The sequence below is a fragment of the Drosophila santomea genome, chromosome 2L, assembly GCF_016746245.2.
Source record: "Drosophila santomea strain STO CAGO 1482 chromosome 2L, Prin_Dsan_1.1, whole genome shotgun sequence".
NCBI classification, from domain to species: Eukaryota; Metazoa; Arthropoda; class Insecta; order Diptera; family Drosophilidae; genus Drosophila; species Drosophila santomea.
Genome location: NC_053016.2, coordinates 4,298,229 through 4,325,257, shown reverse-complemented (window position 1 = coordinate 4,325,257; position 27,029 = coordinate 4,298,229). Strand labels below are relative to the sequence as shown.

Here is a 27,029-nt window from a genome sequence, read left to right as displayed (position 1 = left end):
CAGCCGGCATACCAAACAATGACAAATCAGCAAACGAATTGCATTTGCTGATACCCCAGGACGAAAAGGACGAAAAGGACGAGCCTGGGCATGGGCATGGGCAGAAGGACATGGGGGCGAGCTCATCGTGCGCTAAATCAGTTGATTGGTTCGCCCCTCTCTCGCCCACGTCCATTTGCGTTTTTGTGTGCTATGCTGGTTGGTGTGCCATGAGACCCATAACTGAATTGTCGGCCACGTCGATGTCATTAAAATGTGTGTTTGTCTGTGTGTGTGTGAGTGCCCCTTTCCCACGCAGCAGCATTCGTCACGAAGCTCGCTGCACATTTCCATACACTCGGAAAACAATGTAACTTATCCTAACGCATAAACCTAAGCTAATTTTTAAATACAACCCATTTTTAAGGTAACAAAGTGTGATGGAAATCACTAAAACTTGCCTTTCTTTTTATAATAAACACCCATTTCCATATACTTTTGCGCTCAGTGTAGCTCGCCTCGCACGGCGGCCATTTTATTTTCGACCCATGCGGTGGCAGCACTTTATGGCATCCGCTTCCGCCGCCGTTTGCTGGTTGCTGCTTTTTGGTTGGCTGCACACACGGCGCAGAATTGAGGATTCAGGATTCCGCCGTAAGCACAGCCACCACATCTCCGTTGCGGATCTTCCGTCCACAGTCCACGGACGACGAAGGACGGACGACGGCGGGCTACTTGGCGGGCTCATTTGCATTGCGTTCTGGGGATTGCTGATGATGGACGGGAATGGATGGCGGGCAGCAGAGGCACTTTTAATTAAAAACCCTCGCTGCTGGCCAACCGAAACTGGAAGCCGCAAATAATTTTCACTTGACTCACACATGGCCAAGGACAGCCCCGCCCACCGGCCACCGCCCACCGACCGACCGACCGCAGCCCCTTTGGTTTCAGAAACTAATTAAGCATGTTGTGCGCAACAACTTGGCATTAGGACAGGGGCACCAGACTACAGCTCATTGCACTCCAATAAAGGCGAGTGCCTACACTCCGAACCTGCGAGTAAGGACTCCGGAACGAGGACTACGGACTGAGGACTCCGGACTTCTTTACGGACTTGTCGCTGCCACACCCCAAGAAATTTCGACAGGCACTCGGCTGCCAGTTTTCGCCCCAAGTGCTGTGTATGTATCTTGGGTGTGTGCCCTTTGGCGCAAAACAACAAATTTTACAACTTTTGCACACTGCGTTGAAAACTGTTAAGAAGAGGGCCATTTCATGTGCGAGTTCTCTAGTCGTGCACAGGAAAAAAAGTCATTGAAATAGGATTTTAAATAGGAACCTAAATAAAATATATATCAAATATATTTTACGCTCGCATATTTAAGTTCTGTGCACTTTTACAAACCTGTACATTATTCACTAATTTTCGTGTAAACTTCAAAACTCTAGCGAGTGTTTTGAATGTATGCCCTTTCCCCATTTAACTGCCGTAGCTTTGTTTTTAGTATCACTCATACGCAGCGTGGCACGCCTTGAAACTTTAATGAAATGAAACAACCCCCTCCTTGCCACTTTACATTCTCCGCCTGTTTGGATTACGTTTGGGGAATGAACCCGTAGGCCAGTCGTCCGTAAGCTTGTTAGCGAGGTGGAAAAACCGGAGAGGGCCTGAATAAGTAGGCCAAAGCGAGAGAACAATGGATAGCAGTTGCAATTCCCGAGCTGCATTGACAGTACTCGGCTATTTGGAGAGCAGACATTATGGAGCAGAACCACTTCCATTCGATTATTCTTAAACCTTATTTTTTTGCTGACCATCCAGCGTCCAGCATCCATGGCTATTTTTCAGCTAATTCCTGGCGAGATAGGGCCATAAAGAGAACTGCTATCACTTAATCTAATGAGTTTTACCTTCCCGCCGCGGGCAATTAGACCAAGAATAGCCATAAAAGTTTGAAACACAGCAGCGGGCGCAGGCAAAGTCAATATATCATTAGCCACTTGTGCGCGGCTAAATGATCTAGAAAAAAATGCGGCCAAATAGACTGCGGCCAAGTTTTTCGGTGGGCCATGCAAAAATGGCCCCGGCCATTGTACAATTTTAATTGCTCTAAAATGCTGTAATACAACACGAACCACAAATAAATAAAATTTGCTGACATCAACAGGATGTTTGCGGGTTCCTGTCCCGCCCCCAAAAGACCAAAAGAGGTGGGAAAGGAGAGGGACAGACAGGACCTCTGGACAAAAAAGGAGGCCAGTAATGGGCCATCTAATGGTCCCGGGCCTTTGAAATTTAATTTCAAACGATGTGCGATGGCAACGGGCAACGGGCAGGAAATGAGTCGAGCATTGGTGTTGTGTTGTGTTGTGTTTGTGTATCGTTTATGCCCACTTTTAACAATTTATTTGTGCTTCCCATTCTCGTAGTTTTCACTTTCTTATCGCACTGCCCCATTACGCAACATATTTTTCATTCACATCACAACGATGCCGTAATGGATTGTTTCATTTGTGACGCTTACTTATTGACCATTGTATTTGGCCATGTGACTTGGCAATTTTGCTTGGCCGCTTGGTCCGCTTATGCGCTTTACAGTTTTTTCGAAATTATCCTGAATGGAAACGCCCAACTCGCCAACGGGAAAAAGTTGGCGCTTTGAAGCAATTAAATTCTTAATAATATTGCGGAAAGTGCAGAAAACTTTGCGCACTGTTTCTGTAGCGAAGAAACGAAAGAAACCGCCAGTGCCGTCCAACTTTTTTCTTAGAAAACATTCGGCGGAGTAAAAGTGCAAAATTATTCCGCGAACTAAAAATGATGGAGCACGGGGAGGTCAGCTGGGCGTTAAGGCAAAAGAAGGAGGAGGAGTGGCCGAGGACAAAGAGGGAAAACTTTTACGCTTCATGCTTAATTGCGGCATTTCGATTAAGCAAAATTAATAATAAAAGTTTGTGTTATTATTTATGCAGTCGGAGAATGGACGATGTGAAAGGGAGTATCAAAGGCGCAAAAGAAAAGCGGCGGCGGCGGCGGAAGTGAAAATTTAGCAAACTTTTCCATCTCGGCTCGCTCGGGCTTTCGCCTTGTATTCATTTTCTCTGTCGGCTCGGGCGGGTCTGTCTGCTCATAAATCCTGTAAGGATACCCAGAAATAAAAACTTTTCCACCGCAATTCAAGCGAAGACACGCAGGTCTAATAACTGCAGACATGCGTGCACGGGAATTTTCTTTGACTTTGAGCCGCTCAAAACCTTATTACTGTCCTAGAACTGGAAGCTCCTTTCCCCCACTTTACTATTATGTGAAGTTGGTGTGTCTCATTTAACTTTTTTAAAACTTGTTGAAACTAAAGCTCTCGCACTAACTAAAGTGGACTTTAGTCTCCAGCTTCTCTGCTCTGCTCAGGACTTTTTGGACTCACTGTGATGGGAAGTTGTTGGAGGATGGATGGATGCCTCCACGTCGCTGTGCCAGTATATCAGACATCCTGCGCACAGCGAAACAGAACGGAATGAAGAAAAATAAATAAATGTAATGGCAACGCTAATGAACGGCCACCCCTGGAAACTCCCGCCTCCCGCCACCCGATTTTCCTCGCTTTTCCGACCCCCGGCCAGCGGACATGACCATAAACTTTGCTGCCGTTGCCTCGGCATAAAGTTGATTTCGAAAAAAATAAGAAAAAACGCCAAACGGAATTCGGGCAAAAAAGTTTAGCACTCGACGCTCGACTTGGCTAAAGGATCCCTGGGTCTCTGGGTCCTTGTTCCCCGTTCTCAGGATCCTGAATCCTGGCCACCCTGTTTACGCACGTCTTTTGGTCGCTGCATCAAATGAAATGCTGCGAGTTGAATAGCACAAGATGGAGACGAGCGAGAGACATGGAGTGGGACAGGGAGGGGCAAATCATGACTGAAGTGCAAAACTTTTCCCATTATGCAATAAATAAATTTCCATGCTTTAAAGTGGCAATCGGAGGGGCATGTGAAGGGGAAGGGCGGCTGCGATGTGGCAGCGACAAACGTAATTACGTATACGCCATGGAGCACGTCGTATACTCGCACTCGATGGCTGGCAGGGCACCTTGTAATGGGCATATCAGCGCAGTTCAAACAGCTCCAAATTGAATAAGTAAACAACAACGCCCCAGAGCCAGGACCTCCACTCCCGACCAGATGCAAATGTTTGTTTTGTGCAGAGAGAGAAATAACGAGATACAAACTTAGTGAACAGTCAACCAATAAAATAATTTCAATTGAATCATATAAACTTCATTTGAAAGGCACTTGTACATGTTTTTGCACATAATACCTGAATGTCTTCTACAGAGAACTTCTAACAATCAATTAAGTTTTAATTTGCATCAAAAGAATTCGAAATGAAGTCCTAAAAGTGCGCACAAATATTTCAGAAATAAAATGAATGAAGCAATTGGAAATGCGTTTTCCTTTGCAAAGATAAATCTTTGGAATTTAAATAAAGCATTTCATAGCTTTTGTGCCGTGCAGGCAAAGCGGATGAATGGACACTTATTTTTTTAAAACTCAAACATTTTTCAGCGAGCGCAGGCCAACAAAGAAGCACAGGACCTTGCCAGGATATTGATTTTCCCGGCTAAGCTGGGGAAAAACATACCAATAGCAAGACGGGCGATTTGACGAGTCCATTGAACTATTTGCCGCTGTGGCCTGAATGGCCTTATTAAAAGCCAGTCCCCTGCTGGTCGTCTTGCTTCGTCCTGTTGGCTCTGTTCGTCCTGTCGATATCTCAAAACTAATAAAAAGGGTTCGTGCAGCGGCAACACTTTGGCAACTTTTTGGTTTCGTTCTGCAAATTGATACTCAAGTATTGGTCAAGGAGCGGAAGGGAAACCAGATTTCTGATTGCGCTTTAATGGGGCCTAATGGCCGGCGACAAGTGTGGCAAATTACTTTAATGGTCGCAACGAAATAATGAACACCGAAACGGGCCTGGGAAAAGTATTTAAGTCTCCTTCCTACCTCCCTTTCGTGTCCTTCGAATTGGTTAACCAACTTATACAACTTATGGCTGCCCACTCTCGCTACATTTTATTCAAATGAGCAACTTTAAGTTGCAGTATGGAAATATTTTAATTTCCCCGGCTTTGCACTTTAACTTTCGGCTTCTTTCCGCTCGGCAATTCCAGCAATTCCAGCAAACCCCTTTCTCTGGGCCAGAAGTTTTGGCCCAAGGAAAACAAAAAGCAACCCGCATAGTTATTAAAAGAGAAGTAACAACGAGACAAAAAGAGGGACGGCCAAGTTGTCTCTGCCAGAGTTTTCTTATGTTTTTTATCGTTTTCGTTTTTTATCTGGAAAGAGGTCCTTCTGCCATATAAAACCAGTACTTATTTTTTTATCGTAAGCGCAAAAATGCAAACAATTTTCAACTTCAACTGCAAACTTGCTGCTTCTCAGCCATCTCGACTACGGAATTTGTAGCCAGCAAATTGAAAATGCATTCGTGCACGGAGCTCCAGACCTTAAAGCGATTCATTCGTTTTGTTTCAACTCAACTCGACTCGATTCGATTCAAGTGAAGTCAGATCGTGCTGACTCCTCGAATATTCGGAAATGCGAGTTTCATGCATATAAATGGGAACGCAAATTTGGATTGTTTTCCCATTTTTTTCCTGCATTTCAATTTGAATTATTTTTGCCGGTCCCGGGCCATCATCCAATTGCAGGCGAAATGCCACGACTCGCCTTCTGCACTGCCCAGCTCGAAGAGCAGTAAAAATAAATCAACAACTGGGTCAATTTTAACGCTTCACTGCCAATGGAGTGTAAAGTCCCAACAAAAACAGAAAAAAAGAAAATCAGAGAAACAGAAAAACAAGAGCCCAGAACAAAGCGTCACCAGGATGTGGGTGAGTGGTGCCGAGAGGTGTGATGAGTGCAGTGCGGGTCTGAGTGGTGCACCTACAGGCGAAGCCCTGCATGTGGTGCCATTACTACCAACTACCACCACCAACCACCACCACCAACCACCACCAACCATTCACCGTTCACCGTTCCCGCCCAACTCCACCTGAGCGACTTGTGTGGGAATGTTCGGGAGTTGGTTTCCCTGCACTGCGCAAAAATCCAGCCAACAATTACATACATATAATCCCTCTAACTAGAACGTAAAGCAAACTAATTGTTTGTTCCATTATTCAAAATTGTAAGCAGAGGCATGTATCAATTGTATTCTGTATATTTTCCCTTAAGATTGTATATTTTGCTTTGTTATATTATGGTATTGTAATATTTCTCAGTGTTTCTACCTGTCCTCTGTTGTTGCCATTGCCGTCGTTACCAAGATCGTCGACTGCGAATTGCATTCGGTGTTTCCATCTGACGTCAATACAGGAACAAACGGCTGCTGCAGGAAATTCTGTGTATCTATCGTGGCAAAAGAAAAACAAGTTCGAGCCGAGACGTCCGGCTCTCTTATACGTGAAGACCTGGGATCGGAGAACCTGAAGTCCAATGATGTAGATGTACACAGCCCGTATGTACCACACAGCTCCAAGTGTAAGCCGATCTCAGGCCTCCCCTTCTTCATCCAACCGACGACATCCAAAACTTCTACGCCTTCATCTCGAACTTGGTGTTTTGTGTTTTGGGCTCGAGTTTCGCTCGGTCCCATTATGTGCGCCAGTTTTTATACCCGTTACTCGTAGAGTAAAAGGGTATACTAGATTCGTTGAAAAGTATGTAACAGGCAGAAGGAAGCGTTTCCGACCATATAAAGTATATATATTCTTGATCAGGATCAATAGCCGAGTCGATTTGGCCATGTCCGTCTGTCCGTCCGTCTGTCCGTCTGTCCGTCCGTCCGTCTGTCCGTCTGTCTGTCCGTATGAACGTCGAGATCTCAGGAACTACAAAAGCTAAAAAGTTGAGATTAGGCATACAGACTCCAGGGACATAGACGCAGCGCAAGTTTGTCGAATCATGCTGCCACGACCACTCTAACGCCCACAAACCGCACAAAACTGCCACGCCCACACTTTTGAAAAATGTTTAAATATTTTTTCATTTCTGTATTGGTCTTGTAAATTTCTATCGATTTGTTAAAAAACTTTTTGCCACGCCCACTCTAACGCTCACAAACCGCCCAAAGCTGCCACGCCCACAGTTTTGAAAAATGTTTTGATATTTTTCATTTTTGTATCAGTTTTGTAAATTTCTATCGACTTGCAAGAAAACTTTTTGCCACGCCCACTCTAACGCCCACAAACCGCCAAAAACTATCAATGTTGAAGACTCTCCTTCGCACTTCCACTAGCTGAGTAACGGGTATCAGATAGTCGGGGAACTCGACTATAGCGTTCTTTCTTGTTTTTTTTTGTTTTTGGGCGCCAACTCTGGAGTTGTCCGATCGAGTTGGCGATCGAGAGAGTGCGGAGTGTGTATACCCAAAACACCAAAACACCAACAAAAGCGGCTGATAAAGTTCTCAGGCTCGCCGTCGCAGCTTTTGGGTCCACTCTAGTTCACATTGTTGGATAATCTGGCTGTGAGACCACGAAGCCAACAAATTCCAACAAATTCCAGCGAAAACACGAAAAAACGAAAAAATCTAAGCAGACTCACTGACTGACTGACCACAGCTTCCGTACCCCGCATGGCTTTTGTTTTGAACCATGTGGGTGCTTTACTTTCGTAGCGAAGTTATAGGTACACTTTCTTTTAAGCGGAATTTGGTGACCCAAGAAAACATTGCAACAGTTTACATAGTAACTGAGGGAATTCACAATAATATATTAGGGAACCCAAGAAAACATTGAAATAGTTTACATAATGTGACTGAAAGAATTCAAACTAAAATTTATGGTAACATTAAAACCGTTTATAGAGTAACTGAAAGAAACCGAACTTAATTATTTGGTGACCCAAGAAAACATTGAAACAGTTTATACAGTGACCGAATGAATTCCAATTAAAATAAGTTTGGACAATAAGCAATAGAGTCTTCCTTTCTTCTAGAATGTTTAAAAGTTTAAGAGTTTAAAAATTCTTTCCAAAATTATATACCTGAAAGCAAAGTAAGTTACGAAAATCCCCTTGATGATACAGCAATGTGTAAATATTTGGATTTGACTTTATAAAATGTTGCATACACCAAGCGGGAGAAGCGTATCCAAATCTCCGATAATCGAAGCTGTGACCCCAATTTCTTGTTTATGTTTACACTTATGGCGCGTCGCTTTTTGACTGCATTCGTGTGCGAGCACAGTTATCGCTATCGTTATCGTTATCGCCTTTAAGCGAGGTCGTAACTCGTTTGAATAGGTTACCAAGTGACCTTAGTCGGCAGTCACGCAAGCACCCACTTACAGCCTTTATACATTTACATGTAAATATCTGGCATGCAGCAAATGTAATGGTAAATCGATCCGCCGATGATTGCTGGCATTTCAGGGACCTGTCGACAGACAGGCCCAAATTTACTCTATATAGTACTCCTTAGGAGGGTGGTGGAGTAACCCCATCCTGTGTGCAGCCAAATGGGCAAACAACTACTTCATATATCAATATTAGGCATTGGGGCGGGCGAAATTCGAATATTCGAATAAATGACTGCCAAGAAGCGAGTGAAGCGATTGAAGCGATTGAAGCGAAGCGCAAAGCCATGGATCCGTATCCGTATGGTGTTCCTCTATGGGAATTGCAATTTCCTGGGCCCCGGCAAACCACTAATAACCGAGCCTTTGTCTTTATCATCTGTCCCCGTCTTTGTCGTCATCGGTGGTTACACATGTTTGCTGCTTCGTTATATCAAACTGCAGATGGTCAATCCAGTCGCTTTGGCAGCTAGCTCGGTGCAAGATGTGGATACAAAAGCCACAAAACCAATCAAGCCCCTCCATCCGTTTTGGAGCCATCGAAACTGCAAGCCCCTCTCGCAAACCGATCCCTTCGATTCCCTTCAATTCCCTTCGATTTCATACCCTTCCCTTCGCCTTGACATTTGCCGTTTGTTTTTCTGCTTTCTGGCCCAGTTGGATTGTTTGTTTTTCCGGGCCAGAGTGCTTTTTTCTGGCCTTTCGAAAATTTCGTAATTGAATTGCGGCCCCTAATGCTCGCACTCGCACTTATTTACACTTGCCAGTGTAATTGAAATTTCATAAATTTTAATTAAATTCTAGCCTGCGGACATGGCAGCATTTTGATTGTACTGTTCGATGTGCGATGTGCAATGTGTGTGCAATTTGCTATGTTTTAGTTTTAGTTGTAGCTACAGTTTTCCCCGAGGATTTCCCATACATTACAATTCAGTATATCGACGTTTTGGCCGCCGATGGGTGACTCACCTCACTTGCGCAATCATTATACGACGTGCCCAGATCCGATTCTATAGTTTTGTACTGGCCAATTCCAAGAGTCCTGCACTCCTGCAGTCCGACGAGTCCTCAAGTTGGTGGAGTGACCAGGCGAGTTGATTGCTCAAGTCGTAAAATCCGGGAGTTGTTTGCTGTTTGCTGTTTGCCTTTCGTTTTCGGCGTTTACTGGGCGCGTTTTACACTTTGTTTACAGGATAATCGCATACTTTATGACACTTTCCACTTCGAGTACACTGGGCGTATGCGTTTGACGAAGGACTTTGAAACCGTTGACTTTTACGTGGGGCTGCACAAAGGATTTTTTATGTTATTCCAATTCGATTGGGGGGGGAAATGGTTGCTTGAGTGCTTCAGAACAAAGGCAAAACTCATAAGACATAAGGCGTAAAATGAATGGCGATGCCGATGGCGATGCGAGGGGTCCGCAAATAAACGCGCCTTTTATGCACAACAAATAAAATCAATACGGCATAAAAGCAAGAGGGGTTATGAGTATGGGTCTGGTCAACAAATAAAGGTCCTTTGGCATTCGCAAGTTTCACTGCGGCACACACACTCCGGAACACGTGACTCATGGGTCAATGCGGTGGCTACGCCTTACACGCCTCATAAGCCTCATATGCATTATATTATATAATTGTCACTGGACGAGCTGTTTTATTAGCATCCTCCCACTGTTTTTTTTTTCCACTTGGCCGGGCCAAAATCACAGGTCGAAACCATAAACTGAAACTCACAGCTGTGCGTAGCCGCCACACCAATTGCCTGGCGTTTTTTGAAAACTCCGACTGACGGCTCTGTCGAACAGCTCGCTGGAAAATCGCGGCGGCTGCACAGGCCAAAAAACAGTAACAGAGAGAACCAGTTTTCCAAGGCAGCGGGGAAAAGCGCTCAGCGCGAAAATATGGGGTTTAATTTTTGGCAATTTTTGGAGCAAGCTATAAATGCTCGACGAGTTTTCTAGCTGCCACTCAAATAATATGATAGGAAACTTGGTAGTTTAACATTTACAACGCTGCCCTTTATCACATTAGGGCGATTAAGGATACTGTTATTGAAACTGTTATTAATAAAAATAAATTGGAAATTTTCTAAATTTTAGAAATATTAAACTATTTAGCTAGCTTAAGCTGGCATTTCTGCAGTTAAAGGACCTTATATATTTCCCTTCCAAGCAATCAGCTGATGCGTAACGGCTATCCTGTTGGCCAAAATTCCCCAATAACGGGAACTGCTCACTTGCGCAACTGTCCTGGCCCGAAAAACCCCCCCAATTGAGAGCTTGCAGCCAGTACAAGTTTTCAGCTCTTATAACTCTCAGTCACTCTCTTTGCGATCCTTTGGGAAACTGGAATTTTTCTTGCAGCGCTGTTTTTCTTGGCTGTTCTGCTGCTTTTTTTTTCCCCCACATTTTCAAGTTTTGCACCCGCGCGGGTGTGGTCCTGTTTTTCCGATTCTGGCCAAAAAGGAGCGTGAAAAACGCCGAAAACGCGAGCGAATTTCCATTTTAGCATAGACACACACACACACACGCATAAGCACACACGCACAATTGGGAGAGCGTTTTCCCACCCCTTTTTCCGGTGGTGATTTGAATTTGTGACGTTCCGCTTGATTGCCGCCCGCTTTTTGCTTTGTTTTTCTTTTAAACACTCCATCATTTTCCATCAATTTGCGTATCCATAACTTGAACAATTTTCCTAGTCGCACACACACTCACACTCACACACATTGGGAAATGGCGAGAGCGAGACAGCACTTACGGCCACTGAACGCTGCGATTGAAATGGGATTTCTGATTGCTTTTGACTCTACGGATTTCGTCCGCGTTCACGTACGCCGTGGTGGAACAACAATTGAGTACTGAATCTGCGTCAGTGCTGCTCGATTTGCCACTCGAAAAAGAGACAGCCTTTGCTGCACGAACAGAGAGAGAGAGAGAGTGGGATAGAGAGAGAGAGGGAGCGCTGCTTCAACGAGAAAGAGACGGGTTAAACTCTCTTATACTTTCTGATGCTGGCCAAAGCGAACCTGTCCTAACCCTAACCCTTTGACATGGCTTTCCGACGGACCGGACCGCAGAGAACCCGAGAATTCAGGGGAGTGCAGTGCACTCGAAAAAAAACATGGTGCAGTTCATGAGGCAATTGTGTGTGTAACACTAAAGCGAAAGAAACCCGTTCATTTAATCAGTTATTTGCAGGATTTCCATGCTTTAGATATCTTTCGATAAATACATAATCGTACTATCTCACGAGTATAGCAAATATTTGCTTTGGTCAACACACTAACCATGTTTTTCTTCGTGTGAGGGAAGCCCTTCTGCGCGTCCGCTCGGCTTCATTGAATAATTATCTCGAGTTTACCTGTTCTCGACTGTCGGCGGGCCCTTCGATGTGACTGTGACCCAAAAACCAGTTTCGCCGCCAAACTCCCAACTCGTTTGGCGCTCAGGAAAGGCGAAAAGCGCCTGCGCAGCCCGCTCAAAGTTGAAAAAGTGAAGCCATGTGGAAATGTGTTAAGTGCCAAACACCCAAAACATTTCGTTTTGAGTAGCCAAAGAACCGTAACCCCTTGCCATGGGCCATATAATTGGTTAATGCGAGCGAAACCCCCCTGCTTAAATGGCTTTTTAATTATGCCCAAGAATGCGGTACATCATCAGCCATGATGATCTACGTTTTCTACCTGCATTTTGGATGTTGCCTATGCATCTCGTTGGTCCATTTGCATCGTCACTTTTGGCCAGTCATAAAGTTCCCACGGCTCGCGGTGAGCCTGACCTACGTTGTAATGCTTCAATTAGCCAACATCTGCTGCCGTGGCCGAGAAAACCCAGTTTCCCCGTGCTCGAGTGCCAAATATTTCCCTTGCAGACCGCCGTGCGAGAGGAAAACTCCGCCACTGGAAGGCGTGGAAAGCACTGCGACTGCGCGAAAATCTGCAAAAAGAGAAAATCCTGCCGAGAGACGCCCTCAATATGCTGGCCACTCTCCTTTGCTCTCTGAGCACCACCATCCAATTCGGAACCACCCACTCGCAACCACCCACTTTTGCCACCCAACGACTTTGCCCAAATGTTTCGTTTTCGCTGAATTTCACTTGGTTCACAGGCCACTCCGGCGAATCCTTCGCAGGACCTCCTTCTGGTGCACTAGCACACACACACACACACACACACAGCAAAGTACCTACTACTATACATATATGTTGATTTTGGCACTCTGATTTATGCATTATATTAGCGTTGATTTTTAGCTGCAATAAATCTGCACATAATCGGGGGCTACATGCTATAAAGCCATGCATGCCATCCCGTCCGTAATCATAATTCACCCGGCCCGTTAATAGGTCCTTCCCCCCTCCCCCTTCTCTCGACGAAGTCACTAATTTCTGACTTCAGACAGGTGAACGCCTCGCAAAGTGGCTCGTTCGTCTAAGAGTCGACGCCTCACGGCTGTCAAGTGCGATTCCCCGAATGCTCGAGTGCGCCGAACAGCCATATGGTGGGCTCGAAGTCAGGTGGGCTACCTGGAATCGAACAGCTGTCACAAGACAGTCAACTAATTGCCAATTTCATAATCGCCCAAATCTCGATTTGTTTCAGCTCAAAGGCCCAGGAGGTGTCGGAGATTATCGTGTATGAGTATGAACAATCCAAATCCAGGAGCTGTTGCCAACTATTAATGACCGCACGTAGTTAGTGTCCAGTTCTCTAGAGAAACAGGCGCACGTGTTATGGGTGAAAATATGCTTTTCACAAACATTGAGAAAAATGAGTTAGTTTCAAAACTAGATTATTGCTACTTGTTTTTGTTGCAAAGAGTTTCGTAGTTTCAATCAAGCTGCCGAGGTAAAGCACATTGAAGTTTTATAAAACAAGCCATATTATATACTATATATGGTATTCTAAACTTTATTTCCAATTAGAGCATACATTCTAATTTCCATATAAAAAAGCGATTAAACAGGCTTATCATGCTTGCTTTAAGGTAGCAACCCTAATCACCTTCTGGTAGTAAAAGTCGAAATTCATTTTGTACACATCTACAAACCAGGCGATTAGGAAATTGGTATCAAAATGAAACTAAGTCCTGTTCCTAGTGGCCTCTTTCTCGACGTGCAGAGCCAAGGACACAGAAATATTGTCTCTTAATCCGGAACCCCAGTGGCTGCTGGGCTGGCCCATAATTTGCCCGGCTCGTGTCGCTGCAAGGTGTTCATGTGGCCATAAAAACAATAAAATATTTAACACAAATTTTAACTTAATGCTCGGCTCGTAAAAATGTATGAGTGTAAAAATGCTTACCTATGGCCTTGCAGGGGGCGGCGGACTGTAGAGGTGGGCGCGTCCATACCAATGCCGCCTCATTAAACCAGAAATTACACAAAGGATAACGCGCAGCTTGACGGTGATGGCCGCAAAGTGCTTGTGTTTGTATTTGTCTCTTCTGTCTGTGTGTGTGTGTTTGAGTGTGTCTCTGTGTGTGTGTGAGCCACCCACACCGATCACCCTTTTTGTCCTGCTTTTGGCCTACGGCGGTCATACAAATAAAAAATTATCGCTTAAGTCCAGGACGAGCAAGTCCTGCGTTGCCATTATATTTTATTTTCACAATTTTTCGTCACTTCTGATGCTGGCTTTGGCTTTACTTTCTGTATTTGCCAGCTACCATATTCCTGGCCCCATTTAGGCCCAGCAAAAGACCTATGCACCTTAAAAAATATCATATAAGTTATGTATATATCTGATGAATGATTAACCATAGAATGGGCAAGCGAAAGTCGAAGGATATTTAAACATTTACAAACATTGTGTTCCATTCTTCTGATAAGTTGTACTCTCAAAATTAAGGCTTATGCACACACATATTATTCATTTAAAATGGTGTCTTGACATATGTGTTTCTTTCAGTGTACGCATTCCCGGTCCATCCTGCCTCATCATTGTCTTTTGACGCTGCGAGCGTTTATCGTTCGTCCGGGGGAGTGGGTGTGTATCCTCGTCTTCCTGTTCGAGCTCCGGATGCTTCCTGCTTACTTCTCTTATGTGTATTTTTTACCGACGCTGATTTTTATTCCTCTGCAGGATGTGATATTTCATTCAGGGCCGCTAACAGAGCAGCTAAATGCTCTCCCCCCACGTCCACTGTCCCATGGATATGGGGCAGATAATAATTTCTCATCTTTATGATGTTTTCACGCTCTGCTGTGCCCTGCTTAAGTCAAGAAACCAGCGATTGTTGCTGCTGAAGGCAAAAGGAAAAAAAAATGAAATACAAAAATACAAAAAAAAATACGAGGAACGGCGGGCGAATGGAAGAGCATCTTTCGCTTTTCACTTTCTCGGTCCCATTCCCTCATCTGCACAATCGAATTGGGAATGCCCGGAAGCAGTGTGACCATAATTGCGAGCCCGACTAGACGAAGACATTGTTTTCCATGGAGTCGGCGGAGGAGGGATACACGATGACGAAGATGTCGTCTTTGGCGGAGTGAATGATATCCCTCGTCCGGTGGCTTCCTCCACCAAACTTGTTTGCTGCCACCATGCTCGTCATCGTCCTTTTGTTCGGCGGGTGTAGTGGGTCAGCGGAGCTGGCTGGATGTAATAATGAAATTTATGTCTGCATAACGCTGATTTATGTACGCTAATGAGCTTTTTAATTAGTTAATGCACGTGCGGGCCGCGGCGGGTGGTAATTTAAAAAATTAATTATGAAAAACTAGCCCTGCCAAATAAGCCATTTTGCGCATGCTGCCCTGGATAAAACAAAATCCTTGACATCCAGACACCTTTGCTTAGTCAGTCCGGAATATATTTTGCTAATTTCGCAAAAGCTAGCCTTCTACGACTGAAAATGTTGGAGGACTTTGCAACAGACGATTTGGAGATCAATGAAGAGTACAGCAATGCCCATCAGAACAGCGAGGATCGCCGTAGACAGGAGGCACATTATTTCAAACTTTATAGCCGCATCGAGATACACGAATGGCAGTTGAAGGACTTGGTGCAAATGAAAGCCTATCGCGAGGCTATTCAGGACAACGAGTTCTTTAGGCACAAGGTGAGTAGCTTGGTATCTGTAGTTTTAAAGACCCCTAAAGAGATCCCTGCAATACCAAAGATCGTGCTGGATGTGGGCTGCGGCATGGGCGTTCTTTCGGTGTTTGCAGCCAAGGCGGCTGCCAAAAAGGTCCTGGCCGTAGATGCGGCCACCATTTCTGACTATGCCCAACAGGTAGCCCAGGATAATGGATTCGGCAATGTTATAACGGTGATCCGCGGAAAAGTGGAGGACATTGAACTGCCCGATGACATCGACAAGGTGGATATTATAGTGTGCGACTGGATGGGGTAAGTAGACAAGCCAAAGGCAGTTTCTAAATGGTTAGCTACTTCTTGCAGTTTTACCACTTTCTTTATTTATTCAGTAAATTTATTCTCAGTGGAGTTACCATCGTATTTATACACAAATAGTTATTTTCCGCACCGATAACCTTATACCCCAAACCATTTTGCCACAGCCACTGCCTGTTTTCTGGCAATATGCTGGAGTCGGTGATATTTGCGCGGGACAAGTGGCTGTCCGCCGAGGGCCACATCTATCCGGATACGGCGCAGCTTTATCTGGCGGCCATCAAGGGACGGGACCAGGATCTTGGTTACTGGCACGATGTGCACGGCTTCGACCTGTCGGCCATCCGGCGCAGATGCGAGTCCAAGGCGGTGGTGGAGCACGTGACCGGTGACCAGCTGATGAGCAGGGTGTGCCTGGTCAAATCGCTGGATCTGTACACCGAGCGCCGGCAATCCGCCAAATTTCGTTCGCTCTTCGAGCTGAAGGTCATGCGAAATGGCTGGGTTCACGCCCTGGTGGCCTACTTCGATGTCGGATTCAGCAAGAGCACCCAAAGGATCAGCTTCAGCACATCGCCGTGTGCACCGTGGACACACTGGAACCAAACGGTCTTCTACCTGGAGACGCCACTGCCAGTGAGGGCAGGTGAGTACATCAAGGGCGTGTTCACCATGAAGGCCAGCGAGGAGAGCATCTTCGACATGGAGTTCGACATCTATGTGGACTTCGATGGCAGGGAGAAGTCGGTTACCATCCATCAGTCCTTTGTGCTCTCCAATCCCCTCACGCTGTGTTGAGCCTTGCACCAAAAGTGGAACACAAAATATCGTCGGATCACGATAAAATGAACGACCGGTTAAATAAAGCAAAAGCTAGCCACATTGCCCGTGTGCCATATTTATATAATTTTATTGTGTGTAGGCACACATAAAAACATCTCTATGCCAGATTCCATTCCGTTGCATACATGTGCTGGAGATTCAGGAAAGAGCTGCGGACTCCATAACTTTGCAACACCCTTAATCTGGAAAAAGGTGCTACTTTTTATGCAGCAATCTATTTTCAACTTCAGTGAAGGTTTAGTTTATACAAAAAACGCTTATCCTTTACGCATAATGTAAATAAAACATATAATTTGGAATTAGATATGTGTGTTAGGGCATCTCGAAGTTACAAATCCTCTGGCAACTGCAGCACACCTATAGCAGTGCACACAGTTGGGCAAATGTGTAAGTAAGTGCAGCGCCAGCATTTAATTATTTAAAACAATTCTGCGATGTGTGTGCAGCGTTGTGCGATGTGTGTGCGTTGTGTGTGCGATGTGGGCAGCTCTAGTGCGCGTTGCTTTTAATTTATGCCCCATGTTTTTATTTTCATAGGTATTTATTTTTTGCTGGCTGCCATTTGGCATTTTTTCTATCGCCGCTTATTTATGTTGGTCAGTTGACGCCATAAACTAGCGCATTAAGCGAATGCATAATATTGTTTGCCACAACTATTTTCAAACTATTTCACTTAAATACTGCAGATCCTGCGGCATGATAAATGCGCCAACAGTTCGCAAAATCGTGGCCCCCTAAAAAAAAGATTCATTCTGGATCACTCCGCGCGGACTTTTCAATCAAATTATAAGCTGTTTGGCATTTGCTTGTGCTCTGGCCCAGTAGCCCAGTTCTAGTTCCAGTTCCAGCCACATTTCACTCGCAAATTGGCCCACTGAGAAGGACTCCTGCTGTTATCCTGCGAACCGCTGACGGTTATGCAAATGTTAGGTAAATGCGCATAATAATAATTTCAAATAAATTTAATGTTCTCCACACAGAGATACGCCTAAAGTTTGCTCAGCACAAGGTATCCATCCGTGTCTGTGTGCGTCCTCGCCCTCGTCCTTGTGTGCGTGCGTGTGTGTTAGCAAATGGCGAACGAAACCGTTAGACATGCGGCGCCATCGCCAAAGCTGAAATGTGTTTGTGTGTGTGTGCGTGTGGGAGCCACTGTGCATGTGGGTTTGTTTGCATAATGTGCAACATTTTATGTTTTTATTACAGCCCAACGCCAGACAGTGACTGCTAGGCGTGTCTAATGGCTGTGTGGATACACTAAGAAAATCGGGAAGGTACTTCTTGAACACTTATTTGAGATCTACCCAGAATATTAGTTAATTATGCTGGGCATTCGATGCAACGGATGACGAATAGAAGTCTTTAAGCATGCAGTGGAATTCAAAATGTAGTATTTTGTAATTAAACCTTTCGAAATTCCTTTTGCAGTGCATGAGCTTAGGCTTTTTCCCCTCATTTTTGTCGCTCTACTCCTTTTGGCATTTACCTGTGCGCTGCATAAATGATGTGCAGACTATTTTCGCCATAAATATAATAGTTCTAATTTCGTACTAATGCATAGTAATCCCAAAGCTCAGGCCATTCGGCTGGGGTCACCACCAAAAAATGGAGGTTGCCCGTGTTGATTTATCGCGGTGGCCAAGGAAAACAAGCCAACTGCAGGCGGCCAAACAAATCATGGGCCAAAGGATACAATGGCGGACAATGGTCTGTCAGGATGGCCAGGATGCGAGCGCGGACTTGCAAGGCTGGCGATGACAATTGGCAGCTCCAACGGAGTGCAGACTGCGCTCCGATAAAATAACCAACTGAAATGGGGAATGGGAAGTGGGTAGAACTGGAGGACATGCAAAGCGGCTGCATAAAATTTACGACCGCCGAGCGGAAGTGGGGGGAACCGGAAGTGGCAGTGCATTGACCACACATCCTCCTCGCAGGACTCTCTCTCGCAGGACGTACTAGCCGAAAAATTCCCAACGACATTGACGTGGTCACACAGCCATCGCAGCCCTGATATAGTGGCATATAATGAGCTGCCTAGCAGGAATGGGGCATAAATCATGCAGCATTAACAGCTGCTTGGCCACATCAAATCCGAGTTAAGTTTTCCGCGCCGCCTGCTGCAGCGGAGTGGAATCCGGAAGTCGATCCGTATCCGCATCCGGATCCGGAGCGCTTAGGTTCTGGCTGCCGACGAAACAATGCTCGAGCATTGGGGGCCATAAAACAAATCGCTTTGGAATTGCAGTTTAAATATTTCTGCACAATTTTTCACTGGCCGTAGACACCCACACAAACTCGCATGCCGTCCTTGTCGTCCTTGCAGTCCTTGCATTATTTAACTTTTGCCAGCGACGGCAGAAGGATGATGCTGAAATAATTTTCAGTTTGCAAACCGAAAATTTATGACTTTGGCAGTTGATTTCTTAGCCGTTTGAGTGATTGCACAGGGAGTCCTTAAAGTCCTGGCAGCTCTGGATGTTCTGGGCGACTGGCCACAACCCAAAACCACTGCAAGCACATCCCAGTGCTCACACTCGAGCAGAGATATCTGTGTATTCTGCAATATCTTCGCTTTGTGCAAACGCATTCGGCAGGAAAATTGCTTCCTTTGGCTGTCGATGGTTCGAAGTCTCAATATGAATACGTGTCTCTGAATGTGTGACCCCTGACCTGGCCCAGAACAGGTCCTTTTACTTGGGCCTTAGGATACTAAGCATACTAAGCACTTCCGACTACTACTACTCTGCTGATTTCGATTTGCTTTGCACTTCTCGTGCCAATGTGTGCGAAATTAATTATACGAATTGCCATTTAAAGTAACTCGAGTGTTGAAAACTAATTAATTTGTTGGCTCGGGCACACACACACACAGTCGTATAGTTGGGCGAAAATGTTTGCAATATTACGGTCTCCGTTAAAGGAGTGGATACATCCTAAGTGTTTGGGCCCAAAATGTACCAACTTTAAGAACTCGCTTTGAAGCCTGCAAAGGTTTTTCTGCCTGGATAAATCATTCGCAGGAAATGCCTTAATAGATGACAAAGAAAACTTTCACTCCCTTTTGAAGTCGCCTCGAAGAGGAGGCCCATCTTTACATGCTGCCACAAACAATATATGCAGGAGGCAGCCATGGCATTTAACGAGTTTCCCTTTGGTCCCAGGATTCGCCTGCTGCTCCCGTTGTTGCTCGTAAATGCTCTGCAGAAGCCTTTGAATTGAACAATTTAAGGTCCTGTCTCGCCCCTGTATGTGTGTGTGTGTGTGTGTGTCAGTGTGAATGTATATGAGCGCCTGTTATGCGGTGGCCATTATAGCTGCCGCAGTGCCTTTCGAATGGAAAATGTAATGCCCTTTGTTGTTATTTTTTAGCGCTCCGGGTTATGAAAACTAAAACATGCATATATACTATACATACTATACAGGGCAGCACTTTGCGGTAAACTACACACTTGGCACTTGACACCTGCAAAGGCAGCGTAGACAGTAGACACGACACGCATACGCCACGTTGTCCCCAAATTGCCCTAAAAGCGTAAAACAGCTAAAAACATCTAGTAGCGACAGCTCGTTGCGCCCAGGAAGTCTCAGATGCGTCCACCCAAGCACCCAGCCCCACTTGGACCCATTCTAGCCCATTTTCCCTTGCCGTGGCCCATTGTTTATTAGCACTGCTGGCTTTTCCCGCAGCCAACCAGCCAACCATCCAGCCAAAGGCACAAAGCAAACAATTTCAGTGTGTTGTTTGTGGGCTGCTTCCATTGTGCCGCTGCTGCGGGCACACGGTGAAAAAACTATAGCATATAGAGATGAGTTTCATCTTTGATTTCGGATAGCATCAAAATTAATTGAAACGGTACAAAAACAATCACATTGCACCTAAAAACACCAACAAAGGTGTAAGAGAATGGAAAAGGATTCATATTTATATTCATGTTTTGAATCCTTAATCCATATTTGCAATTTAAATGGCTGCTTTTTCTATCCGTGTACCTTTTTGCAAGCTCCATTCTACACGCGGCTGTTGTCGCCTTTAGGTCACCGTGTCAGCTCCACTGCAGCACCGCCGGAGCATGGAGCATGGAGCACGGAGAATAGAGCCCAGAGCTCCAAGGCTCGGTCCTCTGGCCAAGCGGCTGGCCTTAACCGGCTATCCCACACCCGAATCCCAGATCCTGCCCTGACCTGAAGCGAACTGCACCGAACTGACCTGACCCAGCTATCTGCAGCGCGATTCCTACTTAGCCATGGCTTTCGTTCGTGTGCCTCAGATACTTTTTATTATGCTGCTGCAAGTGCTGCGAATTTTGGTGCAACGACAACGGGCAATTAAGGCATCTGACAATTAATGTTGGCAGCCTTTTGTGTTTTCTCCGTCGCCAGCAAAAATTCCCTCCAAACAAAAAACCAGCTGACTCACTCAGTTGTTCAATTTAAATGCAATGCAACGTACAAATTGTTCTTAGAAATATAAGATATAATGTGCCAAATAGCCTTGCAAGTTCAGGACGAAATTGTTTAACTGTACGAATGCCTGACTCAATATTCCCACCTTTCTGTCTGTGGCTTCCCACTTTTAATTGATAAGAGAGTCTCAGTTGGCTGTGGTTCAATACACCATCTTCGGTATGCAAACAATGTATGTATATTCATAGCGACCTTACGAGCACAACAGGCGAACGCAAATAGTTGGCGTAAACACGCCACGGGGAAGTCAAATAGTTGGAGTGAAAAAAAAAACCTAAAACCAATATGCCATGCTGGCAGCTCCAACTGCGGGGGGCAAGACCTTGTGCCTTGTACGTACCTTTGGCCACCACCCACTTGCCGTTTGTGGCATCTGGCAGTCCGATGCGCCTTTCTTTGTGGCTCTTTTCACCGATACTGCCCGCTGGATACTTTCTTGCGGTGCGATATGTCCATTGGATGCCTGAGACCCTTTGCCATTCACTTGACTCGAAGGACCGTAACTCAATCGCAACGTCAATTGCTACTTCAGATGTCTCCTACAAAAATTATCCTGCAAAAACATTTTAAAAGTTTAAAGTAACAAATATATAAATTTTTACACAAAACAACAAGTCAATTGCAAGCATTTCTTAAACTCAGTGTAATTTTTGCCTCCTGCCAGTCTGTAAAATTTTGTAGAGTGTGGTTGGCCTTAAGTCGCTCTGCGATATTGCCTTTAAGAAAAGCTGACAGTTCTTTAAGCTGCTTGCCGGTGCGGTTTTTCAGACACTGCTACAATCGCATTAATGGCCACCGAATCCATTCAGTTTATGGAATATTTTGTTGCGGCCATTTCCCTTTGGTACTTTGACTTTTAGACTAGACGTTAAATTGCTCGAGAAGTGTGAACTCAGGGGCAAAATCTTGATTCGCTTGATTCGCTTGATTCGCAAACATTTGGCATTTCAGTTGTTTGACAATTTATGTTATTAGGACATATCAATACAAGGCTCGTAGTCAAAGGATGTTTTGCGGTTGCTGTGGTCCCCATTTCATAGCAGCGCACTCGTAATTTAATGAGTGGTTGAGTTTAATCCACTTACATACTTTTTTGTGGTCGATTCTACATGACAAAAGCAAATGGCTCAGTGGATGGATGGATTGCTGGATGGATGGATGGATGAATGGGTGGGTGGCTGTCTGGAATGCCCAAACCCGTTTGTCTGGGATGCAATTGATTGCGTTGCGGTTCGCAAATCTATAAACAAATGCTGTCACTACATTTGATCTTTTTGTGCTGGTTCATCGGTCGGGCATTAGAGCAGAATTATGCATTTGATTTGTGTAATTTTGTGGTAAATATAGTTCTGCAACTATGCCGAGCTCGGTCAATTTACGTAGCTGTTGTGGATAATGAACTGCCGATGCCATTGAAACTGCCATTTCCCGCAGGCGGGGCAATAAAGAGCAGTGAAAATTGGAAAATACGAGGCGCCAGTATTTTGACAAAGACATAAAACCTGCGGACCCCCCCCAAAAAGGGAGCATCTGATGGAGGAGAACCACTTAAGAGCCACGCCACCGAAGCCAAAAGCCGCAGGAAAATTAATTAAACTTTGCTTTCGCTGGCGGCTCCGCGTAGGAAATTACCCATAGGCAGCCACACCACCCACTTCACAGCCTACTCACCTACTCCTTACTGTGGAAGTGGAGCAGCCGAAATGCATTTAGCGCCCGAAACGCTGAAGTGCAACACCCGCAACGCTTAGATACACGGTTCAAAATGGTCTATATATATGCAGTTATTTATCAAAAGCTGCATATCTATGAAGTTCTTTATAAGTGAGCGCCATATCTTTGAAGTTCTTTATAAGTAAGCTCCATATCTACTAAGTTCTTTATATGTAAGCAAGTCAATATTATACTACTTTTATTATTTACTTTTAAATGTTTCATTCAACAACTGGAAGAACTGGTAACTAGTGGAACATATTTGCTTAGAATTTAAAACAAATAAAACATTTTTCTCTGTAGGCATTGAGGAGCGCTGATGAAGTTACGCGGCATCCTTGTGGCGGCGATGAGGAGCGGTGTCCTGGAGAGCGGAGCGTGAATGTGGAGGAGAAGCACTTAGCAGCGGCAGGCTCGACTGAAATACGAAACTATTTGGACTCATCGAAGCTCATTTCATAGCCGTGGAAGGCGGCAGATAGCGGGAATATGTATATTTGGCAGCAAATTAAGCATTTCCAAGTGTGCGGTTCACGGTGGCAAGATACAAGATGCGGTGCGCACGTTGCTTCAATGTGTTTCTGTGTGTGTGCGTAATAAACATTGCTGTCGGAGGCGAAAGAGGACTCTTTTGTAGCTATAGTTGAAAAGTTTTGCGAAGTACACTAGGCTGCGAAAGTTTCCCGAAAGTACACTACAAGAAAATGAACTGTGGATTTCATTAGCTTTATGCATTGTACTTACACTTCATAGTCGAATCAAATGTTGCCAAATTATGACAACCCAAATGTTGCACTTGATGGTGCCAATTCAATAGTAATTACCTCTTCAAATTTTCTTATCGGTAGCTTTGAGTGAAACTCATGAACTTGTTGCCACTGCACTTTTGCGCTTCTGCAGCGCCCAGATATACACAAACATTGTGTCTGAGCCATTGTGGTTAGAGTTTCCCCAGCGAATCAGTCACGTTCCTCAGGAAAATTTCGCTTTTCGCGACGCTGCCGAAGTTTAGCTATTAAAAAATCACGACTTACGCCTGCCAGACTCTGCTGCTTTCATAATCCGCTTAAGTGTTGCAGGCCCGGAGGTTCTGAGGTTCTGAGGTTCAGAGGTTCTGAGTTTCAGTGGTTCAGAGGTTCTAAGATTGTGAGGTTCTCGCCTATGTTAATTGAGCAAACATCAAAGGATGCCCAAGTTTTGCTGGCGGCCCCCAAATTGAGATTCACGCCGACAGTGGGCTGGAATTTGCATAACTTCGTTAGTCGTTTCGTTTCGAGGCCCCAGAACTGATTAGAAGGCAGGTAGCCGAGAACCGCTCAAACTTATGAATGTTTTAGTGCAATACAAAGTCTTGTTTTAGCCGCGAAACCGCAGTTGCAAGTGTTTGCACTATCGGGCCAATAACTCATGTGTACGCTGCCGGCGAACCGAGGATTTCCCAGCATCCAGCATCCCAGACTCACTGGAAGAAAAGAAAGCCGCAGAGTGGAGTGACAGTAGCGCTTTCATGGCCCCAATATGGCAGAGTGCAAAGAAACTAACGCGCCAGCAGTAAAGGAAATCGTTGGCATTAATCTCTCAATAAATCAATCGAACAGGAATGGGGGCAAAATGTCGTTTGTGGGTGGGTGGGCGCAACTTTCCTGAACCGCCGAGCTCAAGTGGAATCAGTGCCTAGCAAAGAAAAAAAAAACACCCCCATATTCTGAGATAATTGTTCTATTCTCAACTTACCAATATAAATCAGACAGATTATAATATTAAATGCTCTACGATTACACCTTCGATTATTTAGAGCAGTGTGTTTAGAGTGCTTTAAAGAAATGGTTAAATATGAATAAATCATTGTACCCGTTTGCCACAATAACCGACTATTAGAATTGAAGTCGCAACTAGACCTACACAAATGGGTTTACGCTGTGCCGGAACCACCTGAAATATTAACCGCAAAAAGGTTAATCAATACACACTTCACTGAAAATCCCGCAGCAAATATATCCAGTGTTCGGAGTTTCTTTTTACCACGGCAACGATTCCTTTCGCGTTGCTTGTGCGGCGCGCTGGAAAGTATGCAATGCTTATTTTCATTTTTGATTATTCCGCCACTGATTGCGCGAACGTCGCACTTGCCATTCGTCTTTGTCAGCAGCTGGGGGGGTGGAACAAAAAAAAAAAGGATATGGAGGACGAAGGAGGACAGCACTCCTGTCAGCACTTGCTATCTGTGAGCAAAGGAAGGGCTCCCGCGATGCTAAAAAATTGCAAGGCGTGGCAGGTGGCTCCCCGGCCCTCGAAAACATATTGATCACAAAAGCTCGTGTCATAACGACAGAGGAGCAGCGAGGGAATGCGGCCAGGTGCTGATTGCATTCGCATGACAAAATCGAATAGTTATGCTCCAGATATGCTCCAGATTCGCTGGGGGGCTGCTGGCTGCTGGCTGGTGGTTGGTGGTTGAGAGTTGGGTTTTGGTGCCTGGTGACCCCGACCCGAGTTCATTTGTCACTGCAGCTGCAACTGCAACTGGGAATCTTTGGATTGAGAATTACTTTCGCCCTGCGCCAGCCAGCCAGCCAACTTTCACAGCTCAACACTTTTTGCCAATGAAAGCCAAAAGGGGAGAAAGCCCAGAATGTTTGCGGCCCAGATAAGCCAACCAGCCAGCCAGCCAGCAAAAAAAAAAAATGGTAACTTTTAATTCAATTCCGGGCGCTGCTTTCTGGGCATGCTGGGCATAGGCGAATAAAAATGCCTTTGTGCAAGTTTCCAATTGTGTTAGAGTGCGTTGGCGTTGCTCCTGCCTTCCTGCCTTCCTGCCTTGCTGTCTTCCTTTTGCGGCCTGGCTGCTCCACTTTCATTTCATTTTTTCGGTTGCCACAATTTGATACAAATAATTCTATTATGGAGTCCGAGCGTAAACCCACACGTATCTGCCAAGGAAAAGCCAAGACAGACACCAGAAGCGCAAAACTTAACGAAATTGAAATAGAAAAAAATAAAAGGCAAAAAACGCAGAACGAAGTAAGGAACTTCCGTTGTATATATTAAAGGTATAAAATATACACTTTCCAAATAAATTTGTATATTTGTGTGTATGATTATGAAAAGCAGAATGATTTCCACATGCAAAGTGAATAGTAGGTCTGGGATGAAAATCCGAATGAAATATACAAATAACTCTTGAGCTAGGTAAATTTAAAATTCTGTGTCAAAATGATTTATGGAACCCAAGGCAGGGTATCAACGGTAGGAAATCAAGCAATGAAATCAGCAAAGTTGCAGACAGTCAGCTGGTTTGGGCCAACAACAAAGTAGCGCCAGCAACCGAACAATCAAACGAAATCATAAAGCAGACGGGTGGCTGGGCAAAAGGACGAAGGTCCACAAAACTGGACAAGTGTGTGGATGGCACAAATATCAAAACGGCGGACAATGGGATGCTGGGCAGCGTTGGTTGCCATGGAGTCGGCAAATCGGCAGGAAACACTCGCTGCGAGTCCTTTAAAGGTTTGTTGTTGAATAATCAAAGGATCAGTGGGCGTCCTTCGATGGCACGATTTACGATTGCAGGAGATGTGGTAGTCCCTCGCACATTTATCAAAAACACTTTCACTTGGCGCAAATTCGCACATTTATCTTATGCAAGCCAGAGGAAAACAGCGAAAGAGAACCAATTCTATTACAGCTGCTGGCATGGATTCCAAATTCTATGGCCATGGCACACAAAGTGTCCACGGACACGGACTTGGAATCGGACTCAAACTCGGACTCCTCCAGCTCCGGCGAATGTGGGCAGTTTGCCACTTGCACCCGCCGTGACACAAGGATACACAGGACCACCCACCCAATATACTATTTCATTTGCATTTCGTATAAGTCACATGGCTACGTGACCCACATGCACAAGACTCCCAGCTCGGGCTGTTCGAGTTTTTGCCAATAACGGACTACAAACGAGTTCAGACGAGGCGTCTGTGTGGATGGGTGGTCCTGGTGGGTGGGTCCTGGAGTCTGGGCCTTGGGCACGAGGGCTATTGTGCAAAGACAAGCACAAATTTGTATAAATTTTCAATAAATTACATCAAATCAAGCTGCAAGCACTTGAAAACTACCAGACACGTGTTACTCGACGAGGAGGCGACTCTCTGTGTGCGGAACGAGATTAGAGTTACTTACCCTCAGGGTCTAACCCTGAAAGAAAATGCTTGCGGCGCCAAATCATTGGAAATCCATTAATTATACCTGAACGAGTCCTTCAGAATGAAACAAAAATATATCAAACTAAGCACAAAAGAAATTCTGTAGAA

The 27,029-nt window shown here is 45.1% G+C and overlaps 2 protein-coding genes and 1 long non-coding RNA gene across 13 annotated transcripts in view; 2 read left to right on the top strand and 1 right to left on the bottom strand.

Annotated features, from left to right (window-relative positions):
• The window catches only part of LOC120443772 (protein turtle), a 40,788-nt gene extending 29,597 nt beyond the window's left edge, over positions 1-11,191 (bottom strand). For 9 of the 11 annotated variants that reach the window (XR_005615596.1, XR_005615597.1, XM_039623066.1 and 6 more), the window contains exons 1-2: positions 11,102-11,191; positions 9,309-9,624 (exon numbers count right to left, since the gene is read on the bottom strand). The gene's annotated coding sequence lies outside the window, so the exon portion shown is untranslated. Of the gene's footprint in view, positions 1-9,308; positions 9,625-10,075; positions 10,135-11,101 lie in introns of those variants that run through there. The other 2 variants (XM_039623067.1, XM_039623068.1) reach the window with 2 other exon arrangements.
• Positions 11,192-15,133: 3,942 nt separating this feature from the next.
• Positions 15,134-16,841, top strand: LOC120451662 (protein arginine N-methyltransferase 1). The gene is made up of 3 exons (XM_039635540.2): positions 15,134-15,406; positions 15,467-15,696; positions 15,867-16,841. Exons 1-3 carry the CDS (start codon positions 15,200-15,202, stop codon positions 16,495-16,497), a joined length of 1,068 nt encoding a protein of 355 aa, XP_039491474.1. The 5' UTR covers positions 15,134-15,199; the 3' UTR covers positions 16,498-16,841.
• A 9,024-nt stretch (positions 16,842-25,865) lies between these two features.
• Positions 25,866-26,812, top strand: LOC120455341. The gene is made up of 2 exons (XR_005616740.1): positions 25,866-26,229; positions 26,293-26,812. It is a non-coding gene; the product is annotated as an uncharacterized LOC120455341 (long non-coding RNA).
• The last annotated feature ends 217 nt before the right edge of the window (positions 26,813-27,029 follow it).